General features: G+C 49.3%; 6 protein-coding genes across 6 annotated transcripts; 4 read left to right on the forward strand and 2 right to left on the reverse strand.

The window, feature by feature from the left end:
• Positions 1–284: 284 nt before the first annotated feature.
• N7509_005489 (uncharacterized protein) lies at positions 285–4,073 on the forward strand (the record flags this gene model as incomplete). Its single annotated transcript, XM_056630126.1, has 3 exons — positions 285–2,761; positions 2,819–2,880; positions 2,941–4,073. 3 exons carry the CDS (start codon positions 285–287, stop codon positions 4,071–4,073), a joined length of 3,672 nt encoding a protein of 1,223 aa, XP_056489428.1.
• A 973-nt stretch (positions 4,074–5,046) lies between these two features.
• N7509_005490 (purple acid phosphatase family protein) lies at positions 5,047–6,732 on the forward strand (the record flags this gene model as incomplete). Its single annotated transcript, XM_056630127.1, has 2 exons — positions 5,047–5,215; positions 5,276–6,732. The coding sequence occupies 2 exons, from the start codon at positions 5,047–5,049 to the stop codon at positions 6,730–6,732; spliced, it is 1,626 nt and encodes a 541-aa protein (XP_056489429.1).
• Positions 6,733–8,737: 2,005 nt separating this feature from the next.
• On the forward strand, positions 8,738–9,517 carry N7509_005491 (uncharacterized protein; the record flags this gene model as incomplete). Its single annotated transcript, XM_056630128.1, has 3 exons — positions 8,738–8,917; positions 8,985–9,293; positions 9,401–9,517. The coding sequence occupies 3 exons, from the start codon at positions 8,738–8,740 to the stop codon at positions 9,515–9,517; spliced, it is 606 nt and encodes a 201-aa protein (XP_056489430.1).
• Positions 9,518–10,620: 1,103 nt separating this feature from the next.
• On the reverse strand, positions 10,621–13,122 carry N7509_005492 (uncharacterized protein; the record flags this gene model as incomplete). Its single annotated transcript, XM_056630129.1, has 4 exons — positions 10,621–10,937; positions 10,960–12,735; positions 12,812–12,942; positions 13,028–13,122. 4 exons carry the CDS (start codon positions 13,120–13,122, stop codon positions 10,621–10,623), a joined length of 2,319 nt encoding a protein of 772 aa, XP_056489431.1.
• A 1,105-nt stretch (positions 13,123–14,227) lies between these two features.
• N7509_005493 (NPA1/URB1 family protein) lies at positions 14,228–17,739 on the reverse strand (the record flags this gene model as incomplete). The annotated part of the gene is made up of 3 exons (XM_056630130.1): positions 14,228–14,548; positions 14,619–17,533; positions 17,592–17,739. The coding sequence occupies 3 exons, from the start codon at positions 17,737–17,739 to the stop codon at positions 14,228–14,230; spliced, it is 3,384 nt and encodes a 1,127-aa protein (XP_056489432.1).
• Positions 17,740–18,015: 276 nt separating this feature from the next.
• N7509_005494 (uncharacterized protein) lies at positions 18,016–18,465 on the forward strand (the record flags this gene model as incomplete). The annotated part of the gene is made up of 1 exon (XM_056630131.1): positions 18,016–18,465. The coding sequence occupies one exon, from the start codon at positions 18,016–18,018 to the stop codon at positions 18,463–18,465; it is 450 nt and encodes a 149-aa protein (XP_056489433.1).
• Between the last annotated feature and the right edge of the window lie 2,946 nt (positions 18,466–21,411).

Below are 21,411 nucleotides of genomic sequence, written 5' to 3' on the forward strand. Positions count from 1 at the left end.
ATAAGTAGAATAGCATGGTGGTTACCCTAGGGTATGGATGGCCATATAGCTACTGTGGCTGTTACTGTACCTGTGGCTGTGGCTGTGGCCGTTCTTTCTGCCTCAGGCTTCTTATCTCTTATCAGTGGCGCCGGCCCCGGGCTGCACTGATTTTCCGCCTTCACTTTGCTCGAAGTCACCTACGCGACCAGAGCAGGGTTCTGCGCACTCCCTCATTTCTACCTCGTCAGCTTGCGCCTCTCGTCTCCTCGTTTTCGCCGTCGCTCACTTACCCGGTCACCACCATGGATGACCTGGAATCCCTGGAGCTGTTGTCGCTCGTGTCACGAGTGACGAACGAGCTCCAGAATCACCTGGGTATTAACGACAAAACGCTGGCTGAATTCGTCATTGACCAACACCTGAAATGCAATGGAAACTTTCCTGAATTCAAGGCAGGTCTCGACGAGATGGGCGCCGAATTTCCGCAGAGTTTGATGGAGAGTGTCGACCGCCTTGTTCTCACGATGCACCCGAAATACAAAGGGAAGAAGGAGGAAAACGGCGACGCCGCGGTCGCAGACGATGATTTGATGGATGAATTTGGTGCCTTGGAACGCAAGTCCCGCGTTTTTAAGGGTCTTGCTGTTCCGGATAGAGACAACCGCTGGGAGGAAGACGACTACCTTGATAAAAAGGGCAACGACGACCAAGCAGGAGCAATGGATGATACATTTGCGATGTTGGAAGGACTGGCTGGGAAACCAAAGGACGAAAAACCGCGCCCCTCAAGAGACGAACGCGATGGCAGGAAGCGCAGCCGCAGCCCTTACGATGACGATAACCGTGGGCGCCGACACCGTGAGAAATACCGTTCTAGATCTCGGAGCACGCATCGACGCAGCAAAAATGACGAGTTGGTGGACGAGTTTGGAAGATCCATCGGAAAATACGGGGATAGGGAGGAAAACCACCGCAATGGCCACAGTGATCGACGCAAGCGTCGGGATCGCGAAAGAGATGATTACTTCGATAAAGCACCACCCATGGAATTGGATGATCACCCTGTTATCTACAAAGTTTATGATGGTCGTGTGACGGGTGTCAAGGATTTCGGTGCTTTTGTCAACCTTAAAGGAGTCAAAGGCAAGGTTGACGGTCTTGTTCACGTTTCGGCGATGCAGGAAGGCGCGCGGGTGAACCACCCCTCTGACCTTGTATCGCGTGACCAACCCGTCAAAGTCAAGGTGGTTAAGATTGAAGGAACTCGTATCGGGCTCTCGATGAAGGAGGTGGATCAAACAACAGGGCGCGATCTCATTCCCCAGCGCCGTCTGGCCTCGGGTGCCAACATGGAACGCCTTGATGGCTCAGCCGAGGATGATCGCTACGGAGCCCTCAGCTCTGATGTTCCTATCATCGAGGATTCTGGCAGGCCAATGAGGAACCGGAAGCGTATGACCTCGCCAGAGCGCTGGGAAATCCGACAGCTCATTGCATCGGGAGTTGCTTCAGCAGCCGACTACCCAGACCTCGAGGAGGAATACAATGCCACACTTACTGGCGAGGGTACATTTGAAGAGGAGGAAGACGTTGATATTGAGGTCAAAGATGAGGAGCCTCCCTTCCTGGCTGGCCAGACTAAGCAGTCTCTCGAGCTTTCTCCCATTCGTGTTGTCAAGGCCCCTGATGGATCGATGAACCGAGCGGCAATGTCCGGCGCAAATCTTTCCAAGGAAAGGCGCGAATTGAAACAGCAAGAAGCACAGGATAAAGCGGCCGAGCGAGCAGCCGATGTTGACCTTAATGCCCAATGGCATGATCCGATGGTTGCAGCTGAAGATCGAAAATTCGCTGCAGACCTACGCAGTACCCAGCAACAAGACGAATCTGTGCCAGAATGGAAGAAGGTCACAATGGGCAAGAATGTGTCTCTGGGAAAACGTACTGACATGTCCATCAAACAACAACGTGAGAGCTTGCCTGTCTATAAGTTCCGCAAACAACTGCTTGATGCGGTCAAAGATAATCAGTTGATGATTGTCGTTGGAGACACTGGATCGGGAAAGACCACACAACTCACGCAGTACCTGGCAGAGGCCGGGTATGGAAACAATGGTATGATTGGCTGCACTCAACCTCGCCGTGTGGCCGCCATGTCCGTTGCCAAACGTGTCTCTGAGGAAGTGGGCTGCAGGCTCGGTGCCGAAGTTGGATATACTATTCGTTTCGAGGATTGCACCAGCCCAGAGACTAAGATCAAGTACATGACCGACGGTATGCTTCAACGAGAGATTCTGCTGGATCCAGATCTTAAGAAGTACTCCGTGATTATGCTTGACGAAGCTCACGAGCGAACCATTGCCACTGATATTTTGTTTGGACTGTTGAAGAAAACCATCAAGCGACGACCAGATCTTCGATTAATTGTCACATCTGCCACTCTTGATGCTGAAAAGTTCTCAGTATACTTCAATGGCTGCCCTATCTTCTCTATTCCAGGTCGAACCTTCCCCGTCGAAATTATGTACTCGAAGGAGCCCGAGTCCGATTATTTGGATGCTACTCTTATCACTGTGATGCAGATTCACTTGACGGAGCCTGCCGGAGATATTCTGGTTTTCCTCACAGGACAAGAAGAAATTGACACATCTTGTGAGATATTATACGAGCGAATGAAAGCTCTCGGTCCTTCAGTACCGGAGCTTGTCATTCTACCCGTTTATTCTGCACTTCCTAGTGAGATGCAGAGTCGAATTTTCGAGCCTGCACCACCTGGCGGGTAAGTTCAGTCCTTCTTTCTTTGATTGATAATTGCTGACGAGAATTTCCAAATTAGGCGAAAGGTCATCATCGCGACCAACATTGCGGAGACATCAATTACGATCGACAACATCTACTGTAAGTTTCCGAGATTCCTATTACCCGAAATTTCTTGGCAGAGCTAACATGACCTTGTAGTCGTTATCGACCCCGGCTTTGTCAAACAGAATGCTTATGACCCTAAGCTTGGTATGGATTCTCTTGTGGTTACCCCCATTTCTCAAGCCCAGGCCAAGCAACGCGCTGGTCGTGCAGGACGTACGGGCCCAGGAAAAACCTTCCGTTTGTATACCGAAGCTGCATTCAACAGCGAGATGCTTCCGACGACAATCCCCGAAATTCAACGCCAGAACCTTTCACATACCATTCTCATGCTGAAAGCTATGGGTATTAACGATCTCCTGCACTTCGACTTTATGGACCCCCCACCAACAAATACCATGCTTTCAGCCTTGGAAGAGCTATATGCGTTGTCTGCTCTTGACGACGAGGGTCTTCTTACCCGACTAGGTCGGAAGATGGCCGATTTCCCTATGGAACCTGCTTTGGCCAAGGTGCTCATTGCTTCTGTGGACATGAGCTGCTCCGACGAAATGCTTAGCATTGTCGCCATGCTTTCAATAACATCGGTATTCTATCGTCCAAAGGAGAAGCAACAACAAGCCGATCAGAAGAAATCTAAGTTCCACGATCCTCATGGAGATCACCTGACATTGCTCAATGTTTATAACGCCTGGAAACATTCCAAGTTCAGCAGTGCATGGTGTTTCGAGAACTTCATCCAAGCGCGACAGATTAAACGTGCCCAAGATGTCCGACAACAACTTCTTGGCATCATGAATCGCTATCGACACAAGATCGCCTCGTGTGGGCGGGACACGATGAAGGTCCGACAGGCCCTCTGCACAGGATTCTTCCGGAACGCCGCTCGCAAGGACCCCCAGGAAGGATACAAAACACTTGTTGAAGGCACACCGGTTTACATGCACCCTAGCTCTGCACTTTTCGGCAAGCCATCAGAGCATGTTATTTATCACGATTTGGTGCTCACTTCCAAGGAGTACATGCACTGCACAACGTCGATTGAACCTAAATGGCTGGTCGAGGCGGCGCCGACATTCTTCAAGGTGGCGCCTACTGATCGTCTGTCTAAGCGAAAGAAGGCCGAGCGTATTCAGCCCCTGCATAATCGGTTTGCTGGTGAAGATGATTGGCGTCTTTCTGCTCAAAGACGTCAAGGCAGAGGTGGTGGTGGTGGAACTTGGGGTTGATCTGTCATATAATAGTATACTAAGAAAACGGAGCAGAGTTTGCAATCACTTTGGCCATGATAAACTGGCTGTGTACAATTTTAGTTCGAAACAAATCTTTTTCAGGTTGTGTTGGCAATGTATCATACTGACATCCATGGATTGGGATGATCAAAGTTGCCTGCGAAACGTACTTTCAATGTAAAATGAAAATTATGAAGTACCTACTAGTACTAGTAAATTGTAGCTTGAGCTTTGAAATGAATTAATTGTATGCTCAACTGGCAGCTCCGGATCGCCTATATCAGCCGCCTTCCTTTGTTGCCATCAATTTACACCTTTCAACATCAAGACTCGACAAGGGATGTGTCAAACACAGCCCAACAAGGCTCTATCTTGAGAAATGAGCTCATCTCAGGGACAAATTGCTACCACGGCACAGTATTCTAATTATATACAACTTTTGAGTGGGTAGCTATTAACTAAACCCCACATCGCACGGACTTGTACTTAAAGAATGTATCAATAAAGAGAAGCTTGTGTATCATTGAACTATTGGGAACGCAGGGCTTCGCACAATTACCTCAAACAAGTAATTAAGGTGGAGTAATGGCGATATCTCATTGGCAAATACGCACAGGCATGGGCAGAGCGGGAAGCTGATGGGGGCGTAAAATGCATCTGTACCTACAGTTTACAGGGCCCCCAAATCTCTAACACTTCTTTTGACGTCATTTAGCATGTTATAATACCGCAATAATCATTGGGCCAAGGAATAAGATGAGGCTAAGCATCGCGTCAGCATTTCCACTGAATTGATTGGCCGCCCCGACCTATACAACAACTGCATTGCCTTGCTTGGACGTGGATACTTTTGCCTACGTGGAAAGAAAAAGAAATATACATATAAGGAGAAGCCGGTCGAATAGGTTTTCATGTATTATCGACGTTGAACAGTCTTTCAATTGCTAAGCTAAAGTCTCAACTAACCATGATGGTCGGCTCTCTCTCGTTGATGAACGCTCTGCCTTTCCTGGCAGGAGGAACTTTGGCTAGCATTTCCGATGCTTTCAACAATCTGCCCAGTTATCTAAACTATCCAACTATTCCAGATGACCTGACTACGCCGTTTCAACAGCGACTGGCAGTGTATGGGCCAAATTGTAAGATATACCCCTAAAACAAGAAGGAAAAGATATAAAAGAAAAGCTAACACTGTATAGCTGTCTCCATCGGATGGAACACCTACCAGCCCATAGAACAGCCTTGTGTGTTCTTTGGTACATCTCATGGAAAACTGGATCGTCGCGCTTGCTCGACCACGCCGTCAACTACATATCAAACCTCGCGAACATGGTCCCAAGCAGTAGTTCTGCCTAGCCTAAACTCCTCCACGACCTATTACTATCAAATCGATTCAACAAACTCCAGCGTGGAACACTTTTTGAGCCCTCGAATCCCAGGTGACAAGACCCCTTTCGCGATAGACGTGGTTATTGCCCTCGGTGTTTACGGCGAAAATGGCTTCACCAAAGGCCACGTCTCGAATTTGGTCGACAAGAAAGATACAATACGTGAGATTCAGCCAGAGCTAAACCACAGCACCATCGGCCGCCTTGCCCAAACTGTCGATGAGTATGAGATCGTCATTCATCCCGGGGATTTCGCCTATGCCGATGACTGGTGGGTCGACAGTCGGTTTTTACCCGGAGCAAATATAGACAATCACATTGAAAATAATTTCTACGCCGCCACAGAAGTTTACCAGTCGATCTTAGAGCGATTCTATGACCAATTAGCTCCAATTGCTGGCCGCAAGCCTTACATGGCTAGCCCCGGTAACCACGAAGCAAGTTGTTTCCCGAGCAATACAACGATCCCCTTCGCATATGCCGGCAAGAAGTTAGCCATTCCTTTCAAAGACTTCTGCCCACAGGGTCAAATGAATTTCACAGACTTTATGCATCGCTTTGATCGAACCATGCCAAACGCGTACCCATCATTCTCCAAGAACACGACCGCAAAAGCACTAGCTAAAAAGGCACGGAGCGCTGCACAACCTCCATTCTGGTACTCCTTTGAATATGGCATGGCACATGTCGTAATGATCAACACTGAGACAGACTTCAAAGATGCACCCGAAGGACCTGGTGGCTCCACTGGGCTTAACCAAGGCAACTTCGGCAAACGGAATCAGCAGCTAGAGTTCCTGAAAGCCGATCTTGCTAGTGTTGACCGAAGTGTCACACCTTGGGTAATTGTTGCTAGTCATCGTCCATACTACAGCTGTGGGGGCTCAGCTCATATGTGCAGAGAGTGCCAGAAGGCCTTTGAGGATATCTTCTATACCTATGGTGTAGATCTGGGAATCTTCGGACACGTTCACAACTCTCAGCGATTCCCGCCCATGTACCAAGGAAAGGTTGATCCAAATAATCTGACCGATCCAACAGCCCCTATGTATATCATTGCTGGCGGTGCGGGTAATATCGAAGGATTGACACCTGTTGGTTCTGTACCTCCGGAGAATGAGTTTAACTACGCCGACGATTGGAGTTATGCTACGGTGAAGTTGTTAGATGAACAGCATTTGCAGGTTGACTTTATCAAGTCTACAACTGGGGAGATTCTAGATAGCAGTACCTTGTTCAAGTCACACAAGGAACAGTTCGTGAGATAATAGAGGGCATGACCTTTTATTGTGATCACTACTGTCTACCTCATTTATAGGAATGAGCTTGCAAGGGTGGAGACTGGGGATTGGAGAATAGCAAAAAGGTTGAGCACTTGTGTTACGACTAGGTGCCGAGATCTGAATTAAGAGCAAATCTTTGTATTTTGAGCTCTGAGTGCCTTAGCTTAGGGTCAAGTTTCTTTCCACCTTTTCGAATTCTCAATCATTACTTATCTAGCGTGAATGTATTTGTCATGTGCAGCTACCTGGAAATCGAGTATTCCAGCGGACTGGAGAAGATCTCGCGGTGCTGTGTCATGACGATAGTCGAAGAATATAAGCACTATAACAGCGAGCTGAATTTAAAACAGTATGTAGGGCACATGGTAGCTATAGTAGTAGCTCCTAGGTTGGGCTACTTTTAGATGGCTGGCCATCTACTATAAACAAAAACTATTACTCCGTACTTTGCCAACATAACGAGTAATCAGATCAAGCATCGGCCCGGTGGCGTCTATCGTTCGCCGTAAGGGGGCCACGCACGGGTTGATCATGAACGGAGGCCTAGAACCACGTTGACGTTCACAAGCACGACAAAAGAAATAGAGCACTCCAAAATGGGGACCAAGCTTGTCCACGAGGATCCGGGTCGGCACGGTGCGGGTACGGTGCGGAACTCTAGAAAGGGGTTCCGGCCGTTTAGCTGGATATTCCGGAGAACAGAGCGGATAAATCGTGGAAATGATAATGCATTTGTGAAATTGGGGACATCACAAAAAAGGCTTTTGGTCGAGGAGCCGAGCTAGTGCTGTACTATGCAGGCATGTGAAGAAAAGCGGCCAATTGATATTGATAATTAGGGTTTCGAGGCTGCCAGTGGAGATGCTCGATCTTCGGATCGAGTATATTGAGATACCGAGCATCTATGGAGTTGCTCACTTTCCTTACCTTTTACTACCTCGATGTCTTCAACCAGTTTCTAGCTATCATCCTGATATGAGCAATATTGCGCCTCTCCTGAACCCCCCCCCCCCCCAGGTTGCGAAAAGGAGATCAAGACATGACAAATGAAGCCATTCTCGGGTCGATCCCCTGACGATTAGCGTTGATAAAGTGGATATTGGGCCACCCGGAATCTGCGGCTTGAATCCTTCGCCCCTAACTTCATTGCTGATTAGATCTATCCCAGTCACCGTACTCCGCGGCTGGAATAAGCTCTCCGGCTGCCTTAGCTCAGTGGAGCTAGACGCGGCGACCAGGTCTCAGTTTTGGGTCCTTTTGGGTCTCTTTTGGGTCTCTTTTCATCACCTCAACTGCGCTACGGCGATCCCAATTCCCGCCGAAACATGGCTAGATTGGTGGGCTATCGAGCTCCACTGGGGCCTCGCTCTGATCAACAGCTGGTCTAACCCCATGTTGGTCTCCACTTCATGCACCCGTTCAATAACTTTTGGGTCCGGCAGACACTAACCCCTCCAGATCTGCCATTCCCGTTCCCAGCTTTCTGAACCCTACTCGATCAGATCCGGATTGAGGGTGTCGATCGGATCTCCACGCACGGCGCATGAATCGTAGACACTACCAACCAGACGCGTTAATCGGTACCGCTAGCCCTCTAGGCCCTCTTTTTGGTACGAGTACTTTTAGTACCCAGACATCCCGAGTGGACCGCACAAGAAATGCTGCAGGGATTTGGGCCAAAAAAGCTCACTTGGGATTCCAAATGATACTACGAGGTATGTACGGAGTACTGCGGAGTAGAGTATTGTCTATGCAGTATGCCCGGTACGGATTACTTACAGGCCGGGGGGGAGACTCGACCGTCCGTTAGAAAGTTTATATAAAGGAGAGCACGTTCCTCCTGGCGTTCTTCTAGTTCTAGCTCTCGAGTACTCACATCCAGTCATTCTTTCACTCCTTTTGAATTCACCAACCCTATACATTCATTCATTCATTCATAACTTTCTACTAGATTTCGATCTAGATTATAAATTTATTTATACCATTCATAATGCAGTTCAAGAGCCTTCTCGTCACCTCCCTCATGGCCATCAGTGCCGTCGCCGCCAACAATGGCAGTGATATTGCTCCCAGCGTCCAGGGCCGCATCGCCCAGCTTGATCTCGGTTTCAAGCAGACCGATGTGATGCTGAACAAGTTGAAGAACAACATCGGTGGCATCACCGCCGACGTACGTCCACGAGACTCTCGAGTCCTACCTCTCGCACAACGTCAAATAACTAACTCGACCTGCTCAGGACATCGTTGTCGCCTACAGAGAGGTCGTTGCCCGTGAGGCGACTGACATGATGATGCCCCAGCCTTGGAAGGCTCTGGAGGATTCCCAGCAGATGGTTATCTGCCAGTCCTTCCACTCGGTAAAATCCACCCCAAAACTTAAAGAATCAATTCAATTGCAATCAAAAATCCCTAACAATATCCTGCTACAGCTTGCTCTGACTGGCCTGGACCTAAACGCCGACTTCACCTTCAGCGCCAATTACTTCAACCAGACCCAGCGCCACGATCTGCAGCACAACCTGAACAAGGTCACTGAGGAGACTAGCGTGAGTGTCGAATCCAAAAAAAGTTCCATCACATGTGCCATCAAAATCAATAATCCACTTATCCCACCCGAGACATCCGGCTAACCTGAAACTTCGTCTGCATATAGGACTTCGTCAAAAATGTCGCCAAGACCGCCGTTCCCTACTGCCTGGACATCATCCAGGAGGACAACAAGGCGATCTACAAGTCCATCCGTGACGCTCGCCAGGCCCTGTCAGCTTAAACGTGCGTGGCGGTCTCGAGAGAGATGATTCGGTATCAATAATGTCAACATTGCTTCGCCTATGGTTACGAGTATATAGGCGCAGGCTGAGATTGGATTGTGCAGGGTTACCGACACGCTTCAAACCCGCTTCCATCTCGCTCACGCACTAATGGTGTACAAATCTGATCAACTTAATTTAAAGCGTTATTGAGCCCATTGCAACATCTGTTTCATGACTTAGTTCTTTGTCTTCTGTCCTTTAATCATCGTGGCCCAGTCAAACTACTAGGGTAGTACTAGTACGTTAGCCACATTGGCCCTTCGGGCATCGGTCTGATCTGTCTACCGACGCGCTAGTAAGAAGCTAGGAGAAAAAGAAAGATAAATACTAATAGTTATTCGATCGACCAAGCGATTGATAGATTGATTGCAAATCTGTACCTGTCGATATTCTATGAATAATTCGTATCCACTGACGAAAAGCAAAACCCACGTTAGTGCCTGTTCGCCGAGCATAGATTTACGGCAATCCGCCACCACTCACTCCACCACTAGATCGGTCAAACCACATCACATCCCTAGATCATCCTCCTTGCAAGACAATTCGACTGAACTCGGTCGGCACCGGTGGCTCGGTAAAGGCAATCAATCCCCTTGAGAAGCAATAGATAGCAAAGTGAAGAAAGAGAAAAGAGAGAGAGAGAGAGAAAAAGCAATCCCCTCGGTCATTGGTTACAGAAATAACACGGAAAAGAGCCAAGGACGAATAAAGTCAAGGCTGAGAGTGGGTTGCTTGCTAGACAGAAGCTGGGCAGCAGGAAGAAGGGCATCCCCTTGCCAGGGTACCGAAAATGGGAATGAGCAAATACAACATGGAAATAAGAAAGACATGAAAGTGAAATTTGAGATAGAAAAGAAAATGAAGAAGAAGTTGGGGATGCTTTGGATCTCTCTCAAGAAGGATGATGCAACGTTGCCGTGTAACCAGGCCGGGTTAAAACAGAAGACCGAGACTCTTGCGCCGCATAGACTCTTCCATCGCATCTTTGCCCAGAATAGTCACATATCAAATGGAGCAAGTAAATGTCAGATAAGATGGAAAAGCTCAAGATGTCAGCCGTTTACCTATACGGGCCGGGTCCGACCATTCCGCCACGAACTTCGCCACCGCCGGACTGGCCAAACATCTCAAGTAGGTGTCGCGATGAAGGAGGAGGGCCCTGAGGACCAGGATTTCCAGGTCCGAAAGGACCTTGGCCGCCAGGGCCAAGTCCCATCATAGCCTCGGGGTTTGGGGGCATGGGAGGAAAGCCCGGAGGAGGGCCACCCATATATCCGGGCGGTGGCATCATGCCAGGAGGAGGGCCCGGCGGCCCACGAGGAGGGAAGCCTTGTCGCTCGCCGAGGGGAGGTCCGTTTCCGGGCATCGGCATCATGCCTGGGGGGGAAATTGAGAGGACCGCGGTTTGGAGTCGGCATTCCAGGATGGGGGCCCATCGGGCTTGGTCCGTTGCCTTGTTGTGGGGGAGGTTGACCGGTCCATCCGGGAGGAGGCAGGTGCTCCAAGCCAGGAGGTCGCTGCAGTGGCATCGGAGGTTGATTTGGTGGGCGAGAACCACCCGGAGTCATGGGGCCCTGGCCGCCTTGAGGGAAAGGAATGTCCTCAAAGTAGCCCATAGGCGGGCCGTTGGGGGCCCGTCGGCGGAGCTGCTCGTTGTCAGGCCGCTGCATATTGGCAATAGCAGGGTCGTCGAAGAAGTTTGGAGTTTTCTGGCCAGTCAGCCCAGGGGGAGGACGGGGCATCATCTCCGGCATCAAGCCCGGAGGAGGAGCTGGTCCGGCATTTGGGGACCGCTGAGAAACACCACCTTGAGGTCCGGGGCCAATTTGAACCTGCTGCATCAATCGAAGGAGATGATCACGCTCACCAGGGTGGGGTTCCTTCCCGGCCATCTGGGCCAAGGGAATCTCTTGAGATGGGCTCGCAAAGTCCGGACGACCCATGTGCTCTCTGACAGGAGAAGACATGTTCATGGCCGCGCGAGCATGATCTGGGTGGACCATCGGCGACGGCCGAGAATGTTCGTTTTGATGAGGTGTACCGTGCGGTGGGCCGTGTCCAGGACCAGCAGCACCGGGGCCGCCAAGCATCGCCAGAATTCGTTGGAATCCCTCTTGGTCCGCCTCTTGGGGGTTGGCAGGGGTACTTCCAGCTGAAGATTTAGGAAGGGCGGGTGACTCTGGAGCTCTGAACGGGCTATCGGGTGGAGGGCTGAAAAGTCCAGCAAATCGAGATGACTTTCCAGACTTTGCGACATAAGAGTTGTCCTTCTGCGGGGTCGATTGGACCTGAACAGGCGATGCAACGGCCTCGGGAACTGGTGGCTTCGGTTCTCCAAGCATACCGAAAAACCGGTCCATAGAGGTATCTCCCATGAATTGAGCGCCGGAGCTAAAAATCTCGCCGTCTGTACGGTGCGTCTCGGGTTTCTGGGTAGGGATATCCGATTCGATATATTCTTCCTTCCTCTCCGCTTGCGATGGAGGGGGTTGAGCAGTCCCTGAGCCGGCCTTCATACGCTCTTTCCAGCGCTCAAAGTCTTCCTGTGTGTGCGCCCGTCGGGGCTCGTCACGATCGTTCGCATCCAACCATTCGGGTTCTGATTCGACTTTAGCAGTACCACGAGCCCAGTCGCGGTCTGCGCCGTGGCGATCGCGCCGCCATTCTCGGTTGCGTAGCGCTGGCTTGTCATCATCTGCTTCGATTGCTTCATTGCCGTTCTCTTCACGGAACCAGCTTCCATCGTATTTGGTTCTTGTCGTCGGCTGACCCTCCTTTCGTGCAGGGAAGCGGCCATCCCGATCCCGGACTCCACGTTCACTGTTGAGGGGATCTCGAGGCGCCTCGCGGTTCTCCCATCGATCGAATTCCCCGGTGCGTCGAGGCTTGCGTTCTTGTTCTTCTGGTGGAAATGTCCGACGCGTGCGCCCAGCATTCCAGTCTTCCTTCTCTCCACGTCGGCCGTTCAGGGCAGCGGGTCGTCCGTCTCGCCGGTCATAGTCTCTCTCCTGGGTGGTGTCTTTTTCTTTGAAGATGCGATCTCGGAAGTTGAAACGGTCATTCTTCTCATCCGTCTCATTTGGACGGGCTGGTCGGTCAGTCAGGTCAAAGGAGCCTTTACCTCCTATGCGGGATGAGGCAAAGTTGGTCTTTGGAGGTCCAAGCACGATTTCATCTACACCCAGTTCAAAAAATAGAGTCAGTCAATATCAGATGGAGGGATAGTATAAACGAAGGATCATGGGCGATACCTGAATTGGAGCCCCGCGAGATATGGCGAGCTTCGAAAAAGCTCGGTCTTCTATTTGTAGTTGTTTCGGATGGGTTATTGGGGTCGCGGGTTGTTGGTTGCTTGCGTTGGGTCGTAGGGTCGGGTTGAGGCCTTTTGCACAGAGAGGTGGATGGTTAGTCTTGGGCCTGAAACGATGCGGCACGTCGATCAGAAAGATGAAAAGAGCTGTACATACATCCATTCTTCAATTGGGGGAAGGCCTGGAGGTTTGGCGACAAGAGGCGAATCGCGCAGCCATATTAGCTCGTCGATCTTGTACCGTCGCGCCATGACGGCGGTGTCTGGGAGAGTGTGTGCGGTCTTTATCGACAAAGGTTTATGATCCCCTCATTGGTCGATGGGGGTGGTATTCTGCAATTCACAGGAGTATTCGGGGGTGAGGCCAGGGAGGCGTATGGAATGAGGTCGTCACAGGGAGAAACCGTGGGGGTTGGAAGGTTTAATCCAGAAAACGAGATCGAAAGAGGTCGGGGTGAGGAGAAGCGGACAAGCCACTTGTGGCGAAGCTCAAGGCGGAGTCGGCGGTGACAGGAGATTCCAGCAAGGAGATACTCCCACAAGGCAAAAAAAAAAAAAACAAGGATCAAGTGGATCTGAGAGGAGTTTTCGGGGGTAGGGTAGCAGGGTGGTCGAACATAGGACGGTGGTAAAGTGGAAGAGTGGGAGAAGTGGGAGAAGTGGGAGAAGGTGAGGTTGAAAGTCGAAATTGAAGTTGCCGAGGGGTCACAGCCGAAAGGGGCAGCTCCTTCAGAGTACAAATTATGTGAGTTAGAATATCAGAGCCCCCCCGATAAGACTGACTCGGTAGTCAACTGTTCTAAATGATAAATAAGCTGATATAGTACTCAACTTTGAATCTGGACAGGGAAAACAGAAGAATAGACGAAATCATGGAGCTGCTGATGGTGTTGAGCTTATCACGCGGTCAAAGAGACAGCCTTGAAGAGGGGAAGTGTGTAATACTAGTATGTGAAGGCAAAAATGTACTCTGAGTCGGTATGCAAATTGATCCTGATTGTCCACCTGGTCACTTCTCAATAGAAATTCAATTGTTACTACTAGTTGTGATGTTGAGTCTCCTCCTTGCCTATTCACAATCGTCTATACCCAGGCTGCTGTGTATGTGACCTACAACGAACAATAGACTGCCTGGCTTTTACTAATAGTATTATTCTGGTAGAATCCCAAGGAAATATTTCAACTAAACAAAAGATCACAGTGTGAATGTTTTCTGTTTCTAGTAGGCACTGGCTACCTAGTCTAGTACTAGTATTTTGGTAATTTACGATAATACCTCCAGATTTCCAGATTTCACCCCGTCAAATTAAGTAGAAAAACGAAGTCTTATAATACATCTATCTATTCATCACCCCTTTTATGCCTGTTCAATCTGCTGGAGCGCCTGCTCAATCGTGCCCGCACTCCAAGCGTCAACTCGTTCGCGATCAGACATTTCGTATAACTTCCGCGCGAGAGCCGAGAGGAGAGCCGCCTCCTTAGCATTGGCCTCAGTGATCTGGACCTGAACCCAGCTAATGATGGCAGCCCGAGTGATGAGCGTCGTGCTGCCACCAACTTGGGCGGCACGGAAGATGATATGCAAGATCTTTTTGCGAGCCTCGGTGCCAATGCTTGAAGACTGATATAGCGAGAGGATGCGTTCGAAGACATTCGCACGACGGTAGATTTCCATATCCTAAAAAAGCCAGCCCATTAGCCACAGCTCTTATGTAGAGAGTTCTCAATAGGATTAGTTATAGACTTACCGCTTTGCTGCGAAGACCCTTCACGAATAATCCCAAGAGCCAATCAATCTCGTCGAAGAATCCATCATCCAGCTCAGGCTCGTGCAAGAAGATCTTGTCGATCCAGTAAGACGGGATCTTTTCAACTTCCCATGCTGGCCCCTTTTGCAAGAATTTGTTCACTTTGCCATATACCTTGTGCAGCGGGCTTGTGATGACCGCAAGGCAGTTGGCCGCGCATTCACCGACAATCCAAGGGATGGGCTCACCCGCACTGATACCAAGCGCGTTGACGGTCTCGAGTAATTCACCAGTCAGGGTGTACACAGAGCGCCATTCGGCGTACTTGGATTCCTTCAATTGGGCCATGAAGCGTGCAACGTTGGCGAATGCTTGCCTCCGCACTTCCTCGTGCTCGGAGCACAAGCAGAGCATCAGCTCGGCAATCTGGCCTTGCTCCACAGCTGCTTCGAGTTCCTCTCTCTCCCATCGGTTCAGTGCGTTATGAGTCGTGCCTTCGGTGGGAAGGAAGCCAAATATTTCGTCCAAATCCACCTCCGCGGGCTTGATGGAGGAAGTTGGCTGAGTTGGGCCAGAGTCAATCTCCATTTTATCTTCCGATTCGACATCTTCGACTCCCTTAAGACATTTTTTCAGCGCAGAGCGGACCTTCTTGGCTTTGGTGGCTTCAGTCAGGGCATCACGCGCGGCCTTTAGAGCACTTGTGTTCTGTTCGGCTTGCTTGAGTTGGCCGAATAGCTTGGCAATCCAGGTGCCCACGGCAACTTCGGTGCTTGCGTCGCCTGCCTTCACCACAAAGGGCCACTGCTCGACAATAGCAGCCACAAAGGGGCTTGTTGTAGTAGCAGCATCCTTGGAGAGCGAGTTGAGGAGGTCGAGGTAATGAACAGGTTTCTTAGCCACGCGAGAAATGCAATTCTCGATGAAAACCAGCTGCTTGTGCAAAGTTTCCGATTCAGCATCCTCAAGACTTGTCAAGAGCGCATTGAATGACAGCGGAGAACTTTGGAAGACAGAACTATCCACAAGGACAGTCCTTAACAGAACAGAGATTCGTCGCGAAGAGACCTTGTCCGAGGTTCCGACAAGGACTTTGAGAACCGAGGTGAACGGCGAGTATTGCATAGAGGCTGGTTTCTGCCACCAACGCATTGATGTGGATTGCTGTGCGATCTGGAGAACACTCTGAAGCTGGCTTAAGAGCAGCTCGGAATCGTCTGCACTAAGCTCCGACTCCTCTAGTCGCTTGAGAACCTCTACTAGAACTAGTGACACATCGAAATTCTCTTCTAAGGCGATGTCGGGCATCACATCATAATAGAAGGTCAATAGCTCCGCCACGGCCTGCTGCTGTTGAAGATCTTCCTTGGCGGTTCGTCGGAACAGGAGGATAACATCCTTGAGAGCGGGGCAACGACGAGAGAACTCAGCGAGCAGCCTTGACGAGGCTTGGTTCCAAAACAGTTGTGCTTGGCCATGGTCCTCCCGGAAGATCTTGAGAACTGCCCGCAATTTTGTAAATGCAAGAGACAAGATTCGCACCGAAAACAGGGTAATGATCTCCGCATTCTGGTTCAAACAGCGAGACATAATCTTCTGGCTCAAAGGGCGCGGGAGAATGTTTTCAATGACGATTGAGACTGGTGGCGGCAGGATCGGTTGTTTGTCTTTCCAGCCACAATTCGTAGGAACAGGAAGTTGTACCGTCGAAAATAGGAATGCAGACTCAGCCATCCAGGAGGGTGTTGCTTTAGGGTCGGCTGTGAACATCGTCTTCTTGGTGAAGTAGTCGGCAATCAGCTCTGGTGCAACCTTGAAGATTGTTACGAGCAGTTCAATCTGGAGACTATCGACATCGGGGCGTAGACATTGAATCAGGTATGACAACGTGCCGTTGCGAACGGGAACCAACTCCCGGTATTTGTCGACATAAATTGGCGAATCGAGGCCCAGCTCAATACACTCATCGTCGTCCACAGGAAGCCTCTCCGGGTCAACTCCGACCGGATACCATCCCGACTCAGGAAGAAGTACGCCAAGATCGGCGGTTTTGCAGAGGTTCAACAAGATTCGGTGGATCTCATTCGAGATTGAGATTCCTTCGGGGTTGGGCTCATCGGATTCTCGGTCGTAGCCATAAAGTGTGACCAACTTCTCCATATTTCCTCGGTTGAAAAACTTGCTCTTGGACTTTCGTGGAATAGAAGCATCCTGGATGATATCTCTCTCAATCGCCTTGACCACTTCCAATGTGATATCCCGAGGATCTTTGCGGAGAGGCTCGAGGAATGCTCTGGTGAGTTTGAACTGCTCAATGATGTCGCTCTTCTCGAGTGTATGTTGCACCCTCAGATTGGCGAGTAAATAGCGTTGGGCATTTCGGCGAAGTGTCGACTTTGATGCCTCCTCCGGATCCGCATCAGGATTAACCTTGTTGGGAGTTAAAAAGATCTCCAGACGCTTAAAGGCGATATAGCGGCGGTTGTATAATTGCCGGGCCACCGCACCGCCATCATATGTGACGATTTCGGTCAAAAGGCGGAGACAAGGAGAAATAAGATGCTCTTTCGCTTTTGCGGCAGTCAGGCCACGATTGAAAAGCCTCAGTTGATCCTTCTGTAACAGATGCTTGCACAGGGCAAGGCCAAAGTCGCGGAAATCAATCTCTCGAGAGATGGTCTTCAAGAAGATGGCAAGTACCGAAGGAACAGTAGTCAGGAGTGGCTCATTGTTGTTAGCGTCCGCAAAGCTCCAGGACTGGATAATGTCTGGGAAGCAGATGGAGTCGCCTTCTTCCTTCCCCGGCGAGATTTGCTTATCGCAGTAGCCCTTCAGAACCTTCAGCTTCTGGGCCTTGTCTTTTTCTTTTTCCGGGTTATGGATAGAAGAGAGAAACTCTTTGAAATGAACAAGGCCTATATTCTCAGATTAGCGACCGCAATCCTCAGGTATGCGATGCAACGATAGACTGACCTTGCTTGGCGGTCGCCGGATTTTGTTGAAAGACTAGCAACTCGCGCAACTGGGCCGGCGATGTAAAATTCACCTCTGGAACTGGATGGGAATCATCATCCAGCTTTCTCCTCTTAGCCCGTAGTGGATGCTCTGTGATGTGCGACATTCTTGTGGTGACAAGAGTGTTGGTGTTATTTTTTTCTTGGTCGCTGCGAGGTTCGGACGCCATCGAAATTTTGCGGTCGCTGATTGGCCCGTTGTAGCCTGCGGCACCAACGGCGATCCTGGTGCCTGAGGCAGAAACCCATCAACGCAGCTCCGCATCTGTGAAGCTCAAACTTCATCAATTTCATCAACTTTATCAGCTGCCTGAGCGCTAGGCTCACAGTAAACTCCAGAGAAGACAGACAGAATCATATGTCTTATCTTACCTTAGCTCTCAATGGAGAGTTCAGAAGAGGCTCAAAAACAAAGGTCTCGCGCACACCGGCGCAAAACCCCAGTCGGTCTCGTGGGCGTCGGCTGCGTTACCCACTGCCTTGATGACGTTCGTCATGGTCTCCGATGGGCTGAAGAAACTTCTCCCGAGACATACGAAAAAGCTCTTGGAGATGCAGTCCGGGGTTCTCTCCGGTACGAAGTAGAAGAAATTCTCATGTACCTCCTAGACGAGGAAAACGCTACTGTGGGCTATCTAAATCCCCAAAGATTGTTTGACATGAAGTCCAAGCCTCTATGGTTAGAGGCGGTGGAGCGAGGGTGGGACGCCGGCCAGCTTGGCTCAACATTCAGCCACGAAAACTTACGATTCCTCGACCTGGCCTGCAAAGACCTAGATCTGGTACGCTGTCTCTCGACCATGGGGCGAAATAGACGATGGCAAAATCGATGATTGGGCTCATCCATGTATCCTTGAATCTGCGACTAAACGTGGAAACGTTGAGGTATACAAGTTTTTACAAAGCCTTGGGGCTCAACAAGGACCATACGATCTCGTCATCGCTTCCAAGCGTGCGTCTATAAATTTTCTGGAAGATGCAATGGGACTAGCCCGATACTTTCTGAATGATCTAGGATGGGATGTTAACCGCGAAGCCCCCCCCCCCCATGGGTGGGATTGCCTATTTGCCGTGGTATCGGCCCTGAAATCTCTGGAGGGGACCGTATCACACGCTTGCTGCTTGAGCAAGGAGCAGATCCATATCGCCAGAACGAATGAAAAATAATAAAGTTATTGCGGTATTAGAGGAATGGAAGGGAGGGAAGAGACCAAGGATAACGGAATCATAGCGTCTGGTCTTAGGAATTTTAGATTATCATCAATCAGCTTCGTAGACCAATTCTACTTCCTGTACAATTTATGATAGACTTGAATATCTGAAAAGAAAAATCAGGTACGTATAGTAACCTACATAAGTGTATAGGGAATGCTACGAATATACGATATAACGAGCTTGGTCCTTGCATTGGAGTGTTTTGTTTCTTTCATCGACGTCGTTAAACAACGTGGTTCTAGACATCCTTTCATGATGAACCTCATGAGTAGCCTGCGTACCACGAACGATAGACGCCGCCGAGCCGGTGCCTGAAATTTAGTGCTCGTTATGGATCCCACACGTTAATGTACTTATATCCTGCCTGTGACAATCTGTGTATTCTATGTTCGTGTTCTATATGACTTGAGTACCTAAATTTATTCTACTATTGGGAACTTGAAGCTTTCTTGCGCTCGGTAAATCAACTGGTATTGTTGGTAACTAGCAATCATTTGTAGGCTAGACAGAAGCAAGGTTCACAAGAAAGATAGCTCTAGCATCATATCGTAGGCTCTCGAAGTACGATATACCAGTGGCAGGATGTTATTTCCATTTCGGTTAGCTAAGAAGGCCGACCCAAAGAGATTTCGGCAGCAAATCAGTAGCTTTTGATTGATTGTCCGGCTAGGGCGAGGGAATACAGCAGTTTCCATATCCATCTTTAATACTAGTAGCGATCATATATCTCATCATGATTCAGCTAAGCCTTGATCCGAAATATTTTATCACATGGATCGTGGGTTTTTCTGACACAGTAAGTAAGACTCCAAACCTTGGAAGATTAGAAGGGCTTCCACTCACCGAGTTTGAACTATGTCCAACTCTTCAATTCTGTCCCAAGCAGCCGCTCCCCAAGAGGGAGGCACATCAGTGAAAGTGAAGACGTAATCGTGTCTCAAATGCTCTTTGACTTGATATAGAAGAGAAATAATGTGATCTATGAATTCATCATAGCTGCTGAACTGAGTAGCAGGAGCACTAGTAATGGTGTATATTTCGTTCTCGACGTACTGTGAGTATTGAAGTTCCATAGTGGAAGATGAAAACGACGATATAGAAGAGAAGGTGGAAGTAAAAATATTTCTGAGGTTTAGGTAGATTAGTAGTACGAATGCATACTGCATGCATCACTTTGACGTACTACATATTCGTTTTTAAGGTTCTACCCCCAAGGTTTTGATCGTTCAACTTCCGGAATATACTATTGATAGTAGCTAATAATTAGGTAGTAGCTACTATTTAGGTAATCTGGCTAGTTAGTTACCACGTACACTACATATAGCTTTAACTCCAGCTCGCAGTCATAGTAGAAACTAAATAGATAGAGAATATACGAATTTCCCCCGGATGACATGACTGTTCCCAGATTCCGTAACTCTGACCGCTCGTGCTTAAAAATTAGGCATCCGGCCCCGTGACGTCTATCGTTCCCTGTATCTGCTTCGGATGGGAGACCCAGACAGTGTGCAGAGTATATTCTGTATACTCTGTAGTGACTTTTTGGGAATGTGTGATCAAGGTACTCCTTCCTCTGTATGAGTTATATGACCATATTGTAAAGAGTTCAGTATCAATGTTCAAGTCAAGCTGCCAGTGCGGGTGGTTGATTATTCGGGCGGTTGAGCATTCGGGCTATATTTACCACTTAACCCAAGAACATACAGAAATTATAATGACGTTAATCAAGACCGCGCCTCATCACTGGCAGGGAATGAACTTTTGATTCTTTAAGCGAAGACGAACCAGCAAATTGACAAAGCAGAGGTATCCGGTTCACGCTCTTCAGCGGCTATAAGCAGCAAAATACACTGCGTGCATCTCCATGACTGTAGCACGATCATATGGGTCACCTCAAATTTTCACATTCGACCTAGACAGGGCAGCATGCACCCTACAAACAGAACTGTGAAATGAAGTAGCAGTGGTATGAGGGCGGAACTATCCGCCATTTTGGTGAATTGTGCGCAAACTGCGTATTGTTGTTGTGCGGGAAGGCGAAGACGTGTGCAAACCATCCCAACTTCTTCCATACTGCTGCCCTCTCTATTTGACTTCTCTCTCGACGCCCGGTAATCATGGATCTTTCCGGCATGCAGATGTCACTTTCTGTTGAAAACGGAGTAAGTTCGGAGCCCAGTCCATTCTGTATACCTTTCTGAGCTCCACTGACTTTCCAACAGGCAGCACACATCAGACTAGTCCGGACTCACCGAGAGGAATCACCCTGTGTGGAGGCATTGCAGCGAGTGAACTCTCGTTCGCACGATTTATCAAGCCCACAGGGCTCCCCTAATGGGCCTGGATCTCCTCGTTCGCTACATTCCATGACGTTGCGTTCCCAGACTCGATCTAGTCTCACACCTGCTCCCTCACCTGAATCCAGCGCTGATGTGGACCTTCCCAATCATTCCATCCATATCCGAGCCCCAGGACGTAAGTTCATTGAAACTGAGCTCTTTCTGGCAATTCCATTATGTTGGAGAATCCTTTTGCACAAACTCACGCTCTTCATCTCTTCATGC

The sequence above is a fragment of the Penicillium cosmopolitanum genome (assembly GCF_028827165.1).
Source record: "Penicillium cosmopolitanum strain IBT 29677 chromosome Unknown utg000006l:49.0-5199605.0:1.0-5204138.0, whole genome shotgun sequence".
In the NCBI taxonomy this organism is placed as follows: Eukaryota; Fungi; Ascomycota; class Eurotiomycetes; order Eurotiales; family Aspergillaceae; genus Penicillium; species Penicillium cosmopolitanum.